The sequence below is a fragment of the Alosa alosa genome, chromosome 4 (genome assembly GCF_017589495.1).
Source record: "Alosa alosa isolate M-15738 ecotype Scorff River chromosome 4, AALO_Geno_1.1, whole genome shotgun sequence".
In the NCBI taxonomy this organism is placed as follows: Eukaryota; Metazoa; Chordata; class Actinopteri; order Clupeiformes; family Clupeidae; genus Alosa; species Alosa alosa.
Window position 1 is genome coordinate 1,468,997 of NC_063192.1, and position 20,656 is coordinate 1,489,652.

The 20,656-nt window shown below is 38.7% G+C and overlaps 1 protein-coding gene across 1 annotated transcript in view; it reads left to right on the forward strand.

The window, feature by feature from the left end:
* brpf1 (bromodomain and PHD finger containing, 1) overlaps positions 1-20,656 on the forward strand; it is a gene marked incomplete in the record, with an annotated part of 174,779 nt that overhangs the window by 70,410 nt on the left and 83,713 nt on the right. The window contains 2 exon segments of the mRNA XM_048240776.1: positions 436-723; positions 17,815-18,341. Of these exon segments, the coding sequence (XP_048096733.1) occupies positions 436-723; positions 17,815-18,341 (815 nt within the window).

The following is a 20,656-nucleotide window of genomic DNA, read 5'->3' on the forward strand; positions in this document are numbered from 1 at the left end:
GATGATGCTAAGAAATGCTGGCACCCATGAGTTTTATATTGTTAGCATGCTTGCCTTCCAATCTTATGGTGCTACACTACAGGTTGCTGGTTTGGAACAGGGCAGGTAGAGTGGGGTGCTTCAGGTTACACTCACAGCCCTAAATAAACATTTCTATTGAACTGTTATTTTTTTTACATTTACTATTTCATTGTAGAGTTTGCATATTTCTGCTGTCAAAATTGATTTATTACATACTATATATATATATATATATATATATATATATATATATATATCTTATTATGTTGAGCAAGCCCTAGTATTTGATTTTTCATATGCTGGTCTGTACTTTTTAAACTGCCCTTGTCATTTCAGTGCATATTGTCTTGATGATGAGGGTGCCATTGCAATGTTTATGTCTCTTGTCTCTTGTCATTTCTGTTCATCTTGAAGGGAGATCCCAGTTCACTGATTGACGAGGACGCTGTTTGCTGTATCTGCAATGATGGAGAATGCCAGAACAGTAATGTCATACTGTTCTGTGACATGTGCAACCTGGCAGTACATCAGGAGTGCTATGGTGTGCCTTACATTCCTGAAGGCCAATGGCTGTGTCGTCGTTGTCTGCAGTCACCCTCCCGAGCTGTGGATTGTGCACTCTGCCCAAACAAGGGAGGTGCCTTCAAGCAGACAGATGATTCTCGATGGGCTCACGTTGTCTGTGCACTATGGATCCCAGAGGTGTGTCTGTGTGTGTTTTTGTGCATCTCTGTAGATTCCAGTGTCAGTCACTAAGGAAAATCGGTCTTCCTCTGATTTAAAATGTCAGTGTTCCCAACTGAGGGCATTATTCTCTTTGTACTAGCAACATGCTGCTATATCATAATCATCCGTAAGAAAATGCCATGTGTTTTGATTTCATTGAGTTAAATTCCCATTAATAATAGACTATAGGCCACATGTATCAGTCATTTGTCGTAGTAATGTTTGAATGTCATGCATATAGCCTACGTTAACTCATTGAGTGCCAAAAACGTAATATTACGTTTTTCCTTCCCATGCGTTGAGTGCCAAAAACGTAATATTAATTTTTTAAATTACGAAACTAGACACTCTAACACACCTTATATGTGATTTTGGGAACTCTGTGATTAATGGAAATTAAATATATGACGATCGAAAATTCATGAAAACGCACAATCTAGACATTTTATCTGGACATTTTATCATAACTCGGTTGCCGCTTTGGGTCGAATCAGTGACGCATGCACGTCAGGTCAAAACCAGGCCATTTTCGTGGGTCTATCACTAGGTGGCAGTCTCGCCAGGTCTCGCTGATCACTTCCCGGAAAGTTTACACAAGTAAGTAACAGGCAACACTTCATATTTCATGAAAGACGTTATATTAACCTTATGATGCCTTTTTGCATGTGAAAAAATAGACATTAGTGGAGGTTAAGCATAACAATTGTGCATAAAATGACAAAAGCCTGAGACTTTCAGGGTTTGTTCTTGATGACGTACACTTTGATTTAACATGTGGAGGCATTCTCAGTTTGTGAAGCTCATTCATGTGAAGCTCATTTATAACATTAATATCATTCTCAGAGGTCAACATCATGGAGTAAGTCAAGCTCGCTAGAAAAACTCCTAATAATGGCAACATGATAAAAAACATCAACAAAAACCATGTCCAGTTTTTAAAACCATTTCAAAAGTTAATGTGTACTACAGAACTGATTCTAAGATCACCATAGTACAGTGAAATGTATTGTAAAGGTCTTGACCTTTGGGGATGACAAAAACGAACACTACCCTCCAGAATTATTGGCACCCGTGGTTGACTAAAGTTGTAAAAGTTAAAGTTGACTAAAAACAGGTATAAGAAATCATCCTTTGATTATTTATTGTAATCTCACAATGAAGACCATGAGGAAAAATCCAACCTTCAAGGGAAGCACATTTATTCTGAGAAAAAGGAATATCTAAAAAATAATACATATTTTTTAACAAAAACACATTGCCCACAATTATCGGCACCCCTAGAAAATGTAAAATTACACTGCAAAAATTGAATTCTAACCAAGTGTTAATCTTATATTAAGATTAAAAAATCTATTTGGTATTGTTTTTAGTATGAAAAGACTTACCTAGCGCCCTCTCAAAAGAACATTTTGACTTGAACATTTGAACATTTTTTTAAGAAGACTTTGACTTATTTTAAGGAGTCTTATCAAGACAAATTTGCTCAACGCACTGGCAGACAAATTTGCTTGTTTTTAGGACAAACTTGCTTAACGCACTGGCAGACAAATTTGCTTGTTTTCAGGATGAGATGTCTTAAAATAAGTCAATCTTTTAAATTAAGTCAAATGTTTTTCAAAGAAAGCTAGGTAAGTCTCTTTATACTGAAAACAATACCAACTAGTTTTTTTTATCTTGATATAAGATTAATAACACTTGGTTAGATTTTGTTAGATAAGCAGTTTTTGCAGGGTACAAAAGGTTCTAATCAACTGGAAATGTGACAAAATTTCTTTGAGAATTGAGAGAATTGTCTTTCAATCTGCCTAGGCATGCAATAGGCCAGCGCTACGACCATATCCGTATCCGGTCGGCAAAACGGCAAATACATCCTTCTTCGAAAGGAATGACTTAAGTGCATTGTGTTGCTCAACTTTCAAAGAAAAGCACAAGTCCAGCTCCTCCAAAGTTGACGCCAACGCCGACTCAAACAACCGCTCTTCGTTCGCCATAGCCACCTTCCTTGTTGTTCACCGTCGCAGGACTGTCGTCATCCTGTTAAGCCCGCCTTAAGAGACTCTAGCAAAATAGAGCGCTGTGATTGGATGACGTCCACGGCGTCAGCCAATAGAAATCCCTATGGTTTGATACTAGATGTACAGGCTGAGCAAATTAATTTGCCGCCGCTAGGGTGCGTCTAGATTTCTAGGCTAGGTAGTTTTTGTAACCGGGTTCCGAAGTGCAATGTTTTAAAACCGCCAGTTAACTTTTGCTGTGTAGACGGCAAAGCCGTCAATTTTATGACTACATAGCCCCACCCCTCAACTCAGCCACTGCACTCAACCTGACACGCTGCTTGTCAGAACAAACCAAACCATTTGTTTATCATATAAAAATGTTTTTTCTTTCCCCTGTCATGTTTTATATGCACAATGTATCAACCTTGGCTAAGTTGAGGGTTGACTATTTTGGCTAAGTTAGAAGCACACCATTAGCTTAACAGGGCGATTCTACCGAATTCGTGCAAATTGCTGTCCCAGACCCTAAAAATGAATTTAAAAAGCATTTATACAGAAAAATGTTACATATTTATAAAGATCTTTTTATTATCTATTAAGAACTAGAACAATATTTGAGGTAGCATCAAGCTTTATATGTATAAAATCATCATGTTTAGGGTACTTTCAATTGAGAGGTGGCTGTCCCAAACCCTAAGGCCTAAATTTCACCTTGTGAAAAACATTTTGTAATTTTTTCCACGCATGTTTTTATAAAGATCTTTTGAATACCTATGATCAAAGCAATCGAAAAAATATATTTATTGCATATTTTTTTCAAAAATCATAAATCATTATGTAAAAAATGTTGTCCCGCATTTTTATGTCACAACCGAAACACTGTAAGGTTTAGCCCATAGGATGATAATGATTTTAGCCACACAGCTCCATTTTGGACCAGGAAGTGTGTGTGCATCCCTCTCTCTCTCATGGTCACATGGTGAGTAGATCAATCCAATCATTTTTGAGTAAATGCATTCAAAAGTCTCAAAATCAGCTGGTGACATTTAAGAACGTCACTACCGAGCACATATTTATTTCAATTAATCAAGTTGTTTTGGTTGTTTTTTTTGAAAATGTAGTTTTTATTTGTGTATAAATGTTCAGAACTGTGCTATCTAATCATGTGCTGACTAGCATCTTTGAGAGAGGCTCAAAAATATACCTTTTCGTCACTACCGAAACAGTCACAACCGAAACATAAATTGAAGTTTCGGTTGTGACGAGATTGTTTCGGTAGTGACTAAATGGAACGCTAGGTCCTATAGTTTGGTAAATCAGTGATATTTCCAATTGCACATTTATATATATAAAAATACATTTTAGCATATTTAAGACTAGGCCTACAACCTGAAATAAAAGTTTAATTTCAATGATTAAGCTAGTGCTATTCATGGGTTTCATCAGGTTCCTTTCCACAGGTGTATTAGTCAAGCACCATGCAGTCTGCATTCATAATCTACAGTAGGTGTAGGTGCTTGATTGTATACATCTGTGGAAAGGGACCTGATGATACCCATGAATAAAGAAACAAATTGCCAACATGTCTTAACATAAAGGAAAAAGTGGAGCAGAAAGACTGATAAAATTAAGGGCCTGTCCCAATACCTCCCCTACCCCTAGATTTTTGCCCTAACCCTCGTTTTTGCGCGTGCACGTGTAGGGCTAGGGTGTCCCATTACTTTAGGGAGCAAGGGGAAGTGCCATTTCCCCCTTAAAATCAACCCTGAAAATATAGCCAGGACTGATGCAAGCTTAAAACGAAGTGGGAGATGAAATTACCCAGGATACCGTGCGAGCTCAGCGAGCCGGCCAAATCTTTCATATATTTTCGTAAATAAGCATATTAAAATTTCGAAATATGTTGGAATATGTTAGTTTGATGCACATCTGATGGACTGTTGAGTTTTGAACACTAGAAAGTATTCAAAAATATCTCACGAAGCTAACGATGTTCATGATATCTGCTGAGTGCTTTGAGAGAGTCTGCCCATCAAATAATGTTCTATATCGATCTGGGTAGTTTCGTCAATATTTAGGATGTGTGTTCTGGTGTTCACATGAACATGAATATCTTTGTTGATTAACCAGACGTAGATAAACCAGCACAGCCCACACAACAATGACCGCTGGAAGGGGCATGTTCCTGAATGAAAATAGTAGCAGGCTACTACCGGTGAACGCGTCAGCTTCTTGCGTGGCGAGATGAGCACGTTAAGCTAGCTAATTTGCATATAGTGGTGTCCTAATTCATAGGGAAAGATCTTCACCCCCACTTCCCTTGTCGAGGGGGCTTTAATGTTGAGGGCAATCAAAACCTAGTGGAAGTTTTAAGGGGGGAGAAATAGGACGGGCCCATAGACAAATATTGAGGGATGACTCAGTGATGTACCAAGAATATTTAAGAAAGGAAAGTGAAAGAAATCATTGTTCAACTGCATCTTTTTGCAGAAGTATTAGTTAGGAAGACTGAGGGCCCTATCTTACACTCAGGCACGACACAATTGTTTTCGTAGTTTTAAGTCAGCACATTTTATCATTATTCCGCCAGACACCCATACTGTGTGATCCTTGCACACCCACGGGTGCATCGATTAAAAAAAGAGGTGTGGTCAGGCATATGATCACAAATTGCTATTTTGACGCCACAAAAAATTATAAAACCACTGACCAAGGAACGTGGTCTAAAGTTAAATGGGCATTATTTCAGTTATTTTGAGGGTGCACTGTCAGGAATCTAACAGCCTGGTAGTAAGACCTAAGCCAGTGTTTCTTAAACTGGGCCTCCAATGCCATTCCTACAACATTTTCCAAAATGATACCAAATTTCATTGGCTGGAGAGAAGGGGGTCTCGGGACTTGGCCAGTATGTTTTGGGGGTCGGCAGATAAAACGTTTAAGAACCACTGACCTAAGCAACGAGTCCCTGGCAACGCAATTCAAAGACTGTGCTGGTGTGCTTGGATGAATGTCCTTAGCATTTTTAACATTCATTGGAATGTTATTGGGGTGTTAGGAAGCAAAGGACACGAGCGTAGACAGTACACAGACACAAACATACTCCATACACCTGGGGATGCTGGTTTGCCTGTATAATCTGTGTTGCGTTGGACCACGTGGCTCAGCCTGTCCCTCGTTTTGTTTTCGTTGTTGTTGAACCTTGTCTTACATTTAAAAAACAAAAACTGAACTGCGGATTTGCTTAACTACTTGGGGTGGTTGACCGAGTGAGTCAGAGTTTAGGCTGGCTATGACGAGGCAAACCAGCGTCGCCTGGTTTCAAGCATTCCAACAATAGTTCCATACATACGTTCACATTTTGTTTTGCACACTTTCACATTTGTGTGAGTACCTAGTAGGGGTAAGTGTTGATTTTTGATTGAAGTTTTTTATCTTCAAAAAGAGTAAGAGAGTCTGCCTTCAGCAGATCCCTTCTGCAGAAATGTGTTTGCCATCCATATGGTGGTACTGTGCCATGGTACATGCAGTACTTGCTTTTAGGGAATGGAAGATGGCACTCTTATTGTTTTTCTTCTGATTGGTTATGGCATACCTTCCAACATTTAGCTTTTAAAAACTGGGTTTTGGGTTGCCAGGTTTTATGACAACAGGATTGAAATTGAAAGTAAGTCATTGTGTTGGCTATGTGTGGTGCATATTATACCAAATTTGGCAACCCGGGAAATGTCAGACTAACAGAAAAAAATGAATGGATCCGTGAATTTAAAATTAAGTTTGATGGTCATGCATTTTTTCCGGGAGAAAAAACAAAACGGGTGGCCGCCGGGAGATGACCTTGAAATATGTTGTTGGCAGGTATGGGTTATACCTAACAAACATTCATGCTTAAAGGGATACTCCAGCATAAAAACAATCAAAACAAAATAGCCTTACACTTAACTGATAAGTGTAAGGCTATTACACTTAACTGAAGTGATAAATCGAAGTATTGCAAACTTAAACCCTAGGTCATTTTTACTTTGAAGTAGCCCTTCAATTAAGGGGCGAGGGACATATCCTTTTGAACCATGCACCTGGCGTCTGATCACTTATTCTGCTGTCAAACTAGGAAAAGTGAACAGATCATGCGTCTTAGATTGTCAAAAAAGGGCCCTGAAGGTAACAAATTGAACACTAAAATGAGATCTGGAGGTTATATGTGTTCTTTGAGCAATTGTTAACATGTTAGATACTTTTTAAATGTGACCATTTTTGAACACCTTAATAAATCTTTCTTTAAGGATAATAAAACCAAGCATACATTTTCTATCTTGCATCCCAAACTATCCATCAGCTGTTCAGTTGCATTATGTGGAACATTTGAGACTTATTTGTCATTTTTTATCAACACAAAATACTGACAGTTTGATGTAGTAGTCACTACCGAAACACTACCGTCACTACCGAACATGTGCTGTCACAACCGAAACACAGGATGTTTTGTTAAAAAAGTATATCTAATCATCTGACAAGATAACATGGTGGTGTTTGATTAAATATATATTTTTAGTAATACATCCTTAAATTTGAAAACGTTATGATCAACTTTATGCGTTTTACAAAGAAATTTTTTTTTTTAAATGCAATTAAATGACACTTATTTTGTGTTAAAAAATATTATTGTTATCAGTTGAATCATAGAAATGCTTTAAGAAAATTCAAAAAAATATATTTAAAAGGTATATGTAAAGAAATTCCTAATAGGTTATCACAAAACTTCTTATTTTGTTAATTGTTATTGTGTTTCGGTAGTGACAAATTTTGGGAGAAGGAAAACATTCCAAAACTGTATATAAAGACAATATGAAATTAAAATGTCCAATTATTAGAAATGTGTACCTTTAGATGTTACAATGAGTGTGAATTAAAAGTTTTGGGGAAAAAAGACACTTTTTTCCAAATGTTTCATGTTAATATTTTTTCCAGTGTGACATGCTCAGACCTAATGCAAAACATAAGCTTTTCAAATTCCACATAGCAGTCACATACCTTGAAAATTAACTTTATTAGTTTAACAGTTGAAAACCGAATTGTCTGTAGTCTCCTTATTTCATGCGACTGATTCAACAAACTGTTTAACAATGTTTTGTCTTCTACGCAAATTAAATGTGAAGCCTCTGCACAGCCGTCACGGTGCCATCGACTGGTACTAACACACCTCTGTGTGTGCACGCAAGTTTTTTTTCAAGAAAAAATACACCCGTTGGTTTCGTGTAGACGTACCCTTAGAGAGCATGCCAGGTAAAAGCCTTTCCTGTAATTTAATTACAAATGTAAATGCCAGTTACTGGATGCTACAGTGACATTGTCTGGAATCATGGTTCATTAGATGACATGAACATTGGGCTCTTTGCCAAGAAATACTCTAGGTGGGTTTGGCATACATAGAAGAATGACAATACTGAAAAGCACCCCATGCCTAATGTGAATTATAGTGGGGAGTCTGGGATATTGTGGGGCTGATTTTATTCTAAAGACCCTGAGAACCTTTTTTAAGGTGCATGGTATCATGAGTCAATCTTTTCCAAGACACTAAAAGTGGGTCATGATTGGATCATTAATCAGGTCAATAAACCAAAACATATGTCCAGATAAAAAAATGGTTTATTGAACACAAAATCAAGCTTCTGCCATTGCCATGTCACTTACCTGATCTAAACTCCACAGCAAAACAGTGGGGTGAGTCAAAGAGGAGAATGCACAAGTGAAGACCTAGGAATCTGGGCCAGTATTCACGGAGCATTTTTATCTTACCACTAGGAGTACTCCTAAATCGCACTAAAAGATTTTAGATATGAGTTTTCTCTTAAAGTTATTCACAATGCCTCTCAGACCTACTCTTAGTAAAGAAAAACTCCTAAACTAAGAGTGAGTGTTCGTTGCTATGGTTGACGTCATTACTAGGGCTGTAATGATATGCGATTCGAAATCGCGACACTCATATCCACGAAACCGCGACACACCCTTTCTAGTGTTTCACACAGTGCTTTTCAGCTTACACGGCTGCATAAGCAACACACATCTCCCGCTTTATTTACCGGTAGCCTACGTTGTCCGAAAATAAATAAATAAATAATAATTTCATACCTCTCGGCTTTTATTGTAGACTATGTGTTCAACTTTACCAAACAGTTTAGAAGTAAATAGTGTTAATTTCGTCAGACGAGACGAGAGGAAATATGTTCGTCAACTACCTTTTTTTTCATGACTAAGACGAGACGACGACGAGACAACACTAATGTCCTGAAACACTGACTAAGACTATCTTAAGATGCATTATTGTTGACGAAAAAAGACGAAACTAAAATGTTTTGGCGAGATTTCTGCCAGAGTTAAGCTAACTACCTAAGCTTTATGCCACAATGCTACATACCCAGAAGTTAAAGCTTCTCTCATACAAATTAACATCCCCCAGAATGTCCATACGAAAATGTTCAGCATGTAATGTCAACTATGTAACTAGTTACACTGATGATGCAAAGTTTGCTAGCAAGTAAGCTAATATGGAAAGTTCGCTAGCAAGTTAGCTATGGCTAGATGGAGAGTTTGTTTGGGGAATGTGTTGCGTTTGGGCGCATATCACCATCTAGCGTGGCGGAGTAAAACATTAATACTTGGGTCTACGACAGTGTTTCTCAAACTTTTTCAGACGAAGGACCACTTAACTAACCCTAACTAAAAAAAAAAAAAAAAAAAAAAAGATTAGACCTACTTCAACAGTATATTAGTCTACACAATAGGCCTACTCACTGAACCACCTTGCTTATTATCTTTGCACTTTGCTTATTGTGTCAGAGGATTCATACGATTTAAACTGGCATATCTTACATAGACAGTGTTGCAGAACTGTTTGGATTTACATACAAGTTGGTTCAATATTGCAAACAACTCATCTATCTTATATTTTACCACATCTGCTTGCGGACCACTTGGGATAGCTTGCGGACCACCAGTAGTCCCCCGGACCACCCGGATCACGAAACACTGGTCTATGAATATCATGACAGTGGTCCAGTCAAATCTTTTACTGTCTATGGTCAAATCCCAGCCGAGCTATAACTGTAGCTTGACTTACCTGTGCATGTAAACATGCTGTAGTGACTGACAAAAAATCAGAGTAATTATAACAGACGAGTAGCTCTGTGGACACACAATATTGTTGGAAAATTGAAATGTGTGAAACACTATTTGACTCAAATGGTAATCAGAAATAATTTGTTATAAAAAAAAAGACTAAAATGTTTTGACTAAAACTGACTAAGATACCTTTAGTTTTCTTTTGACTAAAACTAGACTAAAATGACGAGACTTTTAGTCGACTAAAATTTGACTAACAAAAATTATATTTGAATGACTAAATATGACAAAGACTAAAAAGGACATTTCGTCACAAGACTAAGACTAAATTAAAAATAGGTGACAAAATTAAAACTAGAAGTAAACCCCCTCTCCTTGCCCTGCTCTCTCTCGTTCTCCCTCCCTCTCACTCTCCCTCCCTCTCCTGCTCAATGAACACGTGCGGCTCCGCCAACACAACCCAAATAAAACATTCACTATCATGAAAGCAAGAACGCATAGAAGACGACTAGCTAAATTACTATTAAATCCGCTTAGCATCATTAGCATGCTGCACATATTTGTTTAAAACTCTTGCATTCAAGTTGACTGATCATCTCAATACCAACGTTTCCTAAAAGAGCCTGTCCCAAGGAGAACAAGTAGCCTATTACCTTAAAACTTAAACACACATGGGGAAACTGAACCGACCAATCAGTAGACTATGATAAGCTAGCCAACTGTACTTTGTTTACAATATGTCCAGCCTTCAACCAGACAGCTGAATTAAAGAGGTAGATTTGTAATAAAAATAGTAGGCCTAGGCCATAGGCTAATCTGCATAAAGTGTGCTGTCATAAATATCAGACATTCAGTAAAATCGTTTTATATCAGGATATAAAATAGTACAGATATATTATACTATATATTATATTGTAATCCTCTGGTGTTCTACGGTAGGCTGTTAAAATGTTATTTAATAAAATGTCTAAAATAAATAAATAAAATAAATAAAAATTGAGGTTCGTATCGAACCGTGGGGCAAAAATCGTGATAAAGTCCAGTTTTTGTAGTTTTTGGTTAGTAACGGTTATTTTTTACGCAATTCGGCGATGACGTCATACGAGGTAGACGTGGTGGAAGCTATTTTTTACAGTCTATGGGTGGAAGCAGAGATAAGAAGGAATCCGACCTGCGGTCATATCCCTGTCCCACCCCATCTCTCTCTCCCACTTACTTACTGTCTCACTATTCACTGTCCTATACAAATAAAGGCAAAAAGCCAAAAATAATATACTTAAAAAAAACTGGAGCTAGTCTATGAATAGCAGTGGGTAGGCCTACAATAACAACTTTTTTTACTGTCGAGTGAAAGTCGAACGTTTTCTTTATATCTAGTGACAGTGATTATGTCGTTGGCTCAGATAAGTACCCTAAACTTAGTTTAGAAGATCTAGAAATAGAAGGCATATTATACTAGCTATGTAGTTTGACCCACCTGTGAACCCCAAGTGTTTATTTCTAAGCTTTCAGGCTACCTCTTTCTCCGGTGAAAATGTTGTATCAACATTGTATAAAACAAAGCAACAGCACACAAAGACAAAACAAAACATGCAGCATGCAGGAAACCACCACCAAATGAGATGAAGGGGACAGAAAGAAAGATACACAGACCTAGATATGTAAAAAAAGAAACTTGAATGAAACACACATGACCAATACAGTATAACACTCAAATGTGATGACATCACAAACCAACAGACTAAAGCCAGCCTGGTACACCTGTGTCCCTGCATCAGAAGTGGAGGTGGGCAAGGGCTGATCCCCAGTATCACACTGTCCATGGTCTCCTGCTGTGAGGCGTCTGTCAACATCTTTTGAAAACAAATATAAAAAAGGTCAGCGAAGAGGGTACACAAGAGAAAAAAAGATTACAGTACAGTGGACCCTGATATGCAATACTCGATGTATTCAAAAAAATACATGAAAGACATTCAGAACATATTTGATGATGTTGAAGGTTACTGTTAAATAACATCAATACTAGTGGTCATAGGCGCCGGAAGCACAGTGGCCAATGGCCCCCTCACTTTTGACTCAAAATATCTTTTAATAAACAAAATCATCCACGAAAAAAAAAAACTCCGGAAAAAACGGAGAGAGGTGTGAACCATTATAGCGGTAGTAGCCCGCATCTAATATAGCCTAAAGCTATTTGTGCAGCGTCACTGTTGAAATACCTTAAACTTTCTGTCCATGCATGGGTCAAAACGATGAGCAAAACACTAGCAGAGCGCCCAGGCAACACCCCCAGGGAGCAGACAGCCAAAACCGATGAGCAAAACACCAGCAGAGTGCCCAGGCAACACCCCCAGGGAGCAGACAGCGCTCAATTCTGAGACGTTCATTCTCAATCAATGCAACATTTGTGGAGGGATGGATTTGAAATGTAGCCAAATCCAGTAACATTTATTCTGGTCTGGTATGATTGATTGTATTGTAAAGTTCCTGAGTTAAGCGTGATGTCCTCCTTTGCAACGGAGACTCCAACAGCTCCAGCTGTCACCTCGGGATGGCTTCAAATTTTCAATATATCTGCGGCCTAGGTCTACTGTTCGTTTATTTTCCAGGGGCAGTGGTTGCCATTAGCCTATATTAATTGTGAGCAATTATTGAAGTTATGAATCTGTTAGATAACCACATTTAGCCTAGCGACATGAGATTCAATTAATATTATGCGCAACGTGATATACCCGAAACATACAGCCTAAGCTACCAAGCTTTCGCAAGGTTTATGACATCACTTAAAATTACCAGCAATGTTCAAATAGACCAGGTTAACCTATTTATTTTTATTTTCTGTGTCCCGTTTCCCAAACCACATTTGCTGATGCGAACTTATGACAAAAAGGAGGCTGCATTTCTTGTGGACATCTTAATGCAGTTTAAGGCTGAATTATGTTTCTGACTTGTGAGTCTACGTGGGTCAGCGGCAGTCATTCTCGCGTTCTCCTTGACAGCAATAAGACGCAATTCCTCCAACTCTAGCCTCGCCCTTTACTCATTGTCTTCATCTTTTTTTCCCTTTTCAAAAAGTTCATACTCAAGTCATTCACGTTCTGTCTCCCTGTACTTGAGACTCCTCTGCAATTCCAGCTGAGGGGCAGTGGTTGTCATTAGCGTATAGTAAAATGTGAACGATTATCAATGAAATGATGATACTGCTATGATGATGGCCTACTGCTTTTATTGCACAACTGAGAATTGGGCTATTAATCGGTTACAAGGTGCTGTCATCTATCCGAAACATCTACTAAGCCGTCTCTGGGTTTGTTGGGTGGGTATTGCAATGTTCAAATAAAGCATGTTAACCTATTTCATTTAATTCACTTCTGTGCGCCTTGTGTGATATCACTCAAGTCTCAAGTTGCTATAGTCATATCACTCAAGTCACTCAAGTTGCTTTAGTTAATTAGTAAGTTACTACCAGAAGCTCACAAATGCCGTCATGTAAGGTACTTTCTAAATATTCAACATAATCGGAAGCAGCTGCAATTGTAACAGGACATTTTGAAAGAGACCTGCTGCGTCTACTTTGATAAGCAGCGTCATGAACCGCATTCCAATACGGTATGTTTTGTTTAATTTCAAATAGCATAGACTTTGTCTGTCCACTTTTGAAATTATATGCGGGGCTGAACCCCTGGCAAATGCGTATGTGGTCTATATCTGAAATTATTAGCGTCTATAGCCATTGGGCCTGCAGGTGGCTACTCGTTGTTTATTGCATTACTTATTTACTCTCTCTGAGGATTAACAACTTACATTAGGCTACTTTTACGTTACTGCGTTGAAATGTTTCTATGGACGTTATATATATCATCCCCTTTTATTTATTATTTAATTAATTACTATTAATTAGGTAGCATCAAGTCCAAACCAAGTTGCGCTGTAGGCCTACCAGGCATTTCTTACAGATAGCTAATCTCCCTTCAAAAGTTAATGAACACTGCTCTTCCTAGTTCACTTCCCAAAATTGTGCAAGTTCGAATTGCTTTATGGAAGTGTTGTTGCCCAGCTCGCACACACTCCTTCATAAAAGTTAAATGGTGACATGCACACAACTTGCAAAACATTGAACTGCTTTGAGTGAAGTGTGCTTGCGAGTTGCGTTCCTTCTGTCATTAATAGTCTACTAGATGCTCTTCACACTGAAAACAGTGGCAGTCCTAGCTTGTAACACCCTGATATTTTTTTGGAATCAATTTGTGGTGTGATTGACATCAGATGATCAGACTAGTCATTAGCTAGTTAGTTGTGCACTGTTTTCTGCTCAGTAGTAAGGTAACAGCCTTCTCCGATGAGTTTTGTTTTTTTGCCAATATTCTTGTCGCCCTCTCTGAATTCTGAATATCTTTGCTCGCACACTGTAGGATCTGTAATGTGATTAGCCCAGAGAAAGAATCTCTCGTGTGTAAGTTCACTCCAAGTTGGCCTAGTACCCCATAAACTGCATAGGCTATTTATATTTATCTGTAAAATGACCGCAACTTTATGAAGCAGAATTACGCAGGCTATTACGAACGCACACATTTTGTTTGCGCAAGAAACAAATACAGCGCAAAATACAGCGCAGGCGATTTTTTTTATTTTTTTTTGGGTGGGTGGGGGGTTATCTGGCCCCTGCACTTTGAAACTTGTTCCGGCGCCCCTGCTAGTGGTAATACATGTCTAAAGTGCATGTGGTGCGTGGATTTACTGTATTGGGAGGTAGCTAAACTCTGAAGTGAGAAGTGGATAAACTCTGTTTCTGAAATGTCAGAGGTGGGTAAACTGTGTTTACTTGCGTTAGCCTCCACTACAGCCCTGGTGACACGGTCATGGCCAAATTATTGTGAAAGAGAACCGTAGCAGTCTAACATCAAACGCAAACACACTGTTTAGTTGTGAAAGCTGCTTGATGATCACCACCACTGATCCCAACGCTAGCCATGATGCTTTCATGACGATATGGACATTTACTTCAGGGCAATTTTGTTTTGGCTCATATTCGTGAATCACGAAATATCCTCTAATGTCAGACTGATCATGATTGTAGTGGAGGCTGTGTCAAAGGGAACACGGTATGCAAAATACACACAGAACTATCTAACGCGCAGCTTTTGAACATTAGCATGATGCTTACCGTGGCAATATCTCGCTTGCGGCAGACGGTGTCTCTGGACTTTGGGACAGGGCAGGCAGAGAGGTTTGCATGCACAGACGGCAAAGCGGTAGGAATTAACTTCGCCATCCTCTCACTCTTTAAACCAAGTGAGACCATCTTGGCATCCCCTGAGTGGTAATCCTCCTCCTTGAAATGCGCGCTGCATATTCTCGAGAAGGCGGTGACAGAGCTAGCTGAAAAATCTGCTCACCTAACCTTGACAAATTGCACCTAGCTTCGGAAGATCCCTTTGTCCTTGGGGAAGCAATGGACCCTAAGTCCAGTTTTGCTGGAGTTCTTGCACCCGGCACAAACACAGTAGTAAACCATTTTATCTATTTATTTAGAGATCTACTCTCTCCCTCTCTCCATCAGCTATCTATGTTATGTTATGCTATGCTATCTCTCACTACTATCTAGATACTAACTATCTATCTATATATATATATATATATATATATATATATATATTTATCTATCTAGGCTATCTCTATCTTTATATTTACTTATATACCTGACACTGTTACTCTCTCACTAGCTGCTACTCTCACTAATCGTCGTCTCTCTCAATGGTATCAAGGCAGCCTTTCCTCTGTCGTCCCGAAACGAGTACCTCATGTGACGTCATGGAATGCATTGTGGGAGAAATAAGAATCATCGCAAACCTGTTGCTAACCGCTAAAATATCACCTACTTTTCCTTATTATATTTCTTTTTTGTGATGCTTTACAACATTAAATACAATGGATAATTGTTTAAATGTTTATTACCAACTAGAAAATTGCCAGAAAAGACAAAAAAAAAAACCTGCACCACAGGCTTTAAGTACAACTCCGTCTATTAATCCCCAAAGTGATTAGGCGCTTTTCGTTTATGTGTAGTAACTACACACCCGACAACTGATTGTATGCACAAATGAGCGCATGTATGCTCATAGCTTCAGCCAAAGTCACTTCACCTGAAAAATAATAATCCAATGAATCCACAGAAAAAAAAACAACGGAAAAATCACCACGACCCAGTCTTTATAATCAACAAACCAAAAAGGAAGTAATCCACGACGAAGAATCTACAAGAAAAGAAAAGCACGTTGTGTCCGCTACACAACCTCAGCAACCCAAAAATAGATCAGCCTTACCGGTTTCCAACGCGGCAACGATCGCATTAGGTCCTTTGTCGTCCGTTCAAACGGTGTGGCTTTTAGCTATTTACACAATTAGCTTTATGTTCCAGTCGGCCGATATCTCAGGTCTCGCCTAGACTCCCCGAGCATTTTGCACCCTTCTTTCCTCTTCTCGTACCTCATTTAAAGTCATTCAAAAGTTCCCGCATCCACTGATAGGTGCGTCAGCTGACACGTTAGACAATCAGCTGACGGGTTTGACAGCCAACTGATAGGTACGTCAGCTGCATTAGACAATCAGCTGACGGGTATGACAGCCAGCTGATAAGTGTGTCATCTGACGGGTTAGACAATCAGTTGACGGGTTTGGCAGACCCCCACCCCATATAAACCAAAGAAAACGGACAGGAAAACGAACAATGTGGAAAACACTTATCACCTGGTTACTAATTATTGTCTGACCAGGTTTATTAGTGAATCCTATATAAATTATGTGGCGGTGCTACAAGACAAAGCAAATAGCCTAGTAGCATAATGAAATACACTACGGATTGATGCAGTATCTTTGCAACATGTTTTAAATTAATCTGTATGAAGACACATAGCCTACATTTGTAAAAAGGAGAAACAAATTAATTTGATTTACAATGAAATAGGGATGTCACGAGAAGCGATTTTGGTGGTAAGATAATTGTCTGAAGAATAATTACGATTTTACTTTACGATTATTATGATTAGTAAACATGTGCATTTAACAAAATATTCACGATTGTTGAAGGATTGTTGTTGCTACATAGAAGCACTGCATAGAACAGGCTAAATTGCTATTAAATCCGCTTGGCATCGTGACCATGTTGCGCAAATTTGTTCAAAACTGCTGCATTAAAGTTAACTCTGCTAAGGTCTTATCACAACATAGTACATTGAAGAGACTAAACTAAGTTAAGTTATGCAATCAAGCAGTATCTCAAAGCTAACGTTAGAACACTGTTTGGATGTCAAGTTTAGCATGCTTACTTACAGCTGCTTGTCAATTTCGTTACTCATGCAGGGCTCATTTTATTGACTCTGATGTTTGCAAAATCACGATGTAAACAGAAAAGTATTAACCAAGACTCAAAAAGTGCTTGTCCCAAGGAGAAGTACGAACCGTTATTTGAACTAGGTAACTACGTTATGAATTGCATCCACGCATCAGCAGCCTTTTAACTGCGTTATTAGGATTCCCTCACAAACCCATAATGTGGAGATAATCGAATCGAAATCGAATCAGACTGAAAAAATGAATCGTTAGATTAATCGATGCATCGAAAAAATAATCGCTAGATTAATTGTTTAAAAAATAATCGTTTATAATAATCATTTTGTTCTTAAATGTACATACATACAGTGCCACTGAAGTAGGCTATCCTGGTTGTAACCTGTTCAGTTTGGCCTATAGAAGGAAAAAAAAATCGGTGCGAATGGGTACAAAAAGTTGGTATTAAATTTAAATTCAAAGTCGTGTTAAAGAGGTCTTAAAAAGTCTTGAATTTAAGTTGGAGGATCCTGGAGGTACCCTGAATAAAGTGTATGCATTGTTATGAATCCTCTGAAGTTATGACTTTTGTAGAGGTTACATAAACATTTTCATCTGTCTGTTATAGGTATGCTTTGCCAACACGGTCTTTCTGGAGCCCATAGACAGCATCGAGCATATCCCACCTGCACGCTGGAAGCTTACCTGCTACATTTGCAAACAGCGTGGTTCTGGTGCATGCATTCAATGCCACAAAGCCAACTGTTACACTGCCTTTCACGTGACATGTGCCCAGCAGGCAGGTCTTTACATGAAGATGGAGCCAGTGCGGGAGACGGGAGCTAATGGAACCTCTTTCAGTGTCCGAAAGACAGCATATTGTGATATTCATACCCCGCCTGGTACAGCCAGGCCAGTAGGAGGAAATTTGGGTACTGGGAGCCTTGGATCATCCAACAGCGAAGGAGGAGAGGGGGATGAAGATGATGAACTCATTGTAACTGGAGAGGAGGAAGGTAAAGGTGGGTGGAGCTCTGAGCGGGCAAAGAGGGCAAAGGCCAAGTCGAGACTGAAGATGAAAAGAGCAAGGAAAATTCTGGCGGAGAAGCGAGCAGCTGCACCGGTGGTGTCAGTTCCATGCATCCCTCCACACAGGTGCTTATCCTTACACTGTAAACCATCTCACACACAATCTCGTGAGCATTAGTGCCTATTGTCAAATTGATGGCAGGTGCCATTTGTTTACATTACGCTACACTCTATGTAATATTTAATGTAATATGCTGTATTATTTCTTCTTTTTTTCTTTTGGATTTCTGGGAAATTCAAAGAGAGTAGCTCTCATTTTCAATGATGCTGAGATTGAAATCACTTAAATGTTAATATAAAATATAGATTTATCAAAACAATATAAAACATAAAAATGCATAATACATTGTTGACGAATGAAGAATTAGAGATTACAGTTTTGAATTGTCCATAGGAAAGAACAAAATTGATGTTTACAGTTTGTTGAAGATTATTCCAGTTGGGGCATTTAAGCAAAAGGTTGGCTTTCCCATGTGGGACTTAGAGCCTCAGATAGTCATTTTTTTTTTTTTGTATGATTTATTTGTGGGATTTTGAGTATAACAGATTTGCTTGACTGAAATTTTGGTCCCTGGTCAGATAGTCATTTGATCAGATCAGAGGGACTAAAATTTCAGTCAAGCATCATTGAAATGTGAGATGGTAAGTTTCCAGCTTTTGCTCTATAGATAAATATCCATTTTTATCACAACTCTCTGGTAAAGGTGACCACTTTTAAACCATAGCCATCACCAGTGATCAATCTGGTTGCACAATGATAGACCAATGTTTCAGGCAGAACTGTGCATGTGCAAGGCTTCACGACACCAACCTCGCTCCAGCTGCGAGATCATAACACATGATTGGTACCATGTCAACTTTTGGCGGAGGAAGGGGCGGAATATGTGTAGACGACAGCCGTGTTTGCGTTACAAACTAAACCCATACATTTCTTTGGGAGATTCTTTAACTTCTGTGTCTCATTAGAAAGTCTCTGCTTAAAGTGAAGAAGGTATCAGCATATCTTACATTATTACATCTCCATAGTCCAACACTGACATGGGAACTGTTTGATTTCCCCTACTGTACATAGCAAAGCAAGTTTAGTTTTTCTAAAATAATTTGTCACAGTTTGCTTACGAGGTTATTTTGGTTCGTAAATTCAATCTGACACTGAAAATAGAATAACAGTTAAAAAGAATTCAGATTGTGCTCGGAATGGCAATTTATGTACGCACCCATAACCTACACAGGAATTCACGCGTTGGCAGCAGTAGCCTAATGTTAGCGATGTCTCTGTCAAAAAAGAAACGCAGTTTCAGTTCCAGCCAGAATGGACTGACAATTATTTGTTTACATTGTTCCTGATGTCATAAAGGCCAATGTTAAGTCAATGGGGAAATTTTAATAGTTTTTAATTAGTAGTTTAAAAAGTATAAAAGTTACAAAGATGAAAAATACAAAGCCCACATGTCCTAATTAAGACCTACGTAACATAGTTTGAATGAAGTTTCTACATTAAACGGTTGAAGCTGCATTATCTGCATTAGAAGAAGAACTAGAAAAGCATTTCCTGAAGGAAATACAGTGCATGAAAATGCAAAAAATACTATGTAACATATCATACAAAGTGAAAACAAATAATGCAGATATAGTTGCAATAGTGTTGCTAGGGTACATATGTTGGTTGTTATGCCAAATTGAGTGGTTGTCAGTCCAAAATGTCTGTGGACTTAAAATTGGTAAAATATGTCTGTCTTCACCGTGGGATAGTGAGAAACGTAATTTCGATCTCTTTGTATGTCTGGAACATGTGAAGAAATTGACAATAAAGCTGACTTTGACTTTGACTTTGACTTTGGTTGCTATGCTGGTTGCTTGGGTAATCCTGTTGGTTGCTATGGTGGTTGCTAGGTTGACATTGTGGTGGTTGCTAGGGTATTTGACATGGTTGCTAGGCTGTTGCTAGGGTACTTGAGGTGGTTGCTAGGCTGTTGCTAGGGTAGTTATGGTGGTTGCTATGCTGTTGCTAGGGTACTTGATGTGGTTGCTAGTATGTTGCTAGGTTAGTTGTGGTGGTTGCTATGCTGGTTGCTAGGTTAAACTCATTGGTTGCCATGTTGATTGCTAGGTTGTAACTGTGTAAGTGGTTGCTAGGCTGTTGCTAGGGTATTTGACATGGTTGCTAGGCTGTTGCTAGGGTACTTGAGGTGGTTGCTAGGCTGTTGCTAGGTTAGTTGTGGTGGTTGCTATGCTGGTTGCTAGGTTAAACCCATTGATTGCTAGGTTGTAACTGTGGAAGTGGTTGCTAGGCTGTTGCTAGGGTATATGAGGTGGTTGCTTGGCTGTTGCTAGGTTAGTTGTGGTGGTTGCTATGCTGGTTGCTAGGTTAAACTCACATC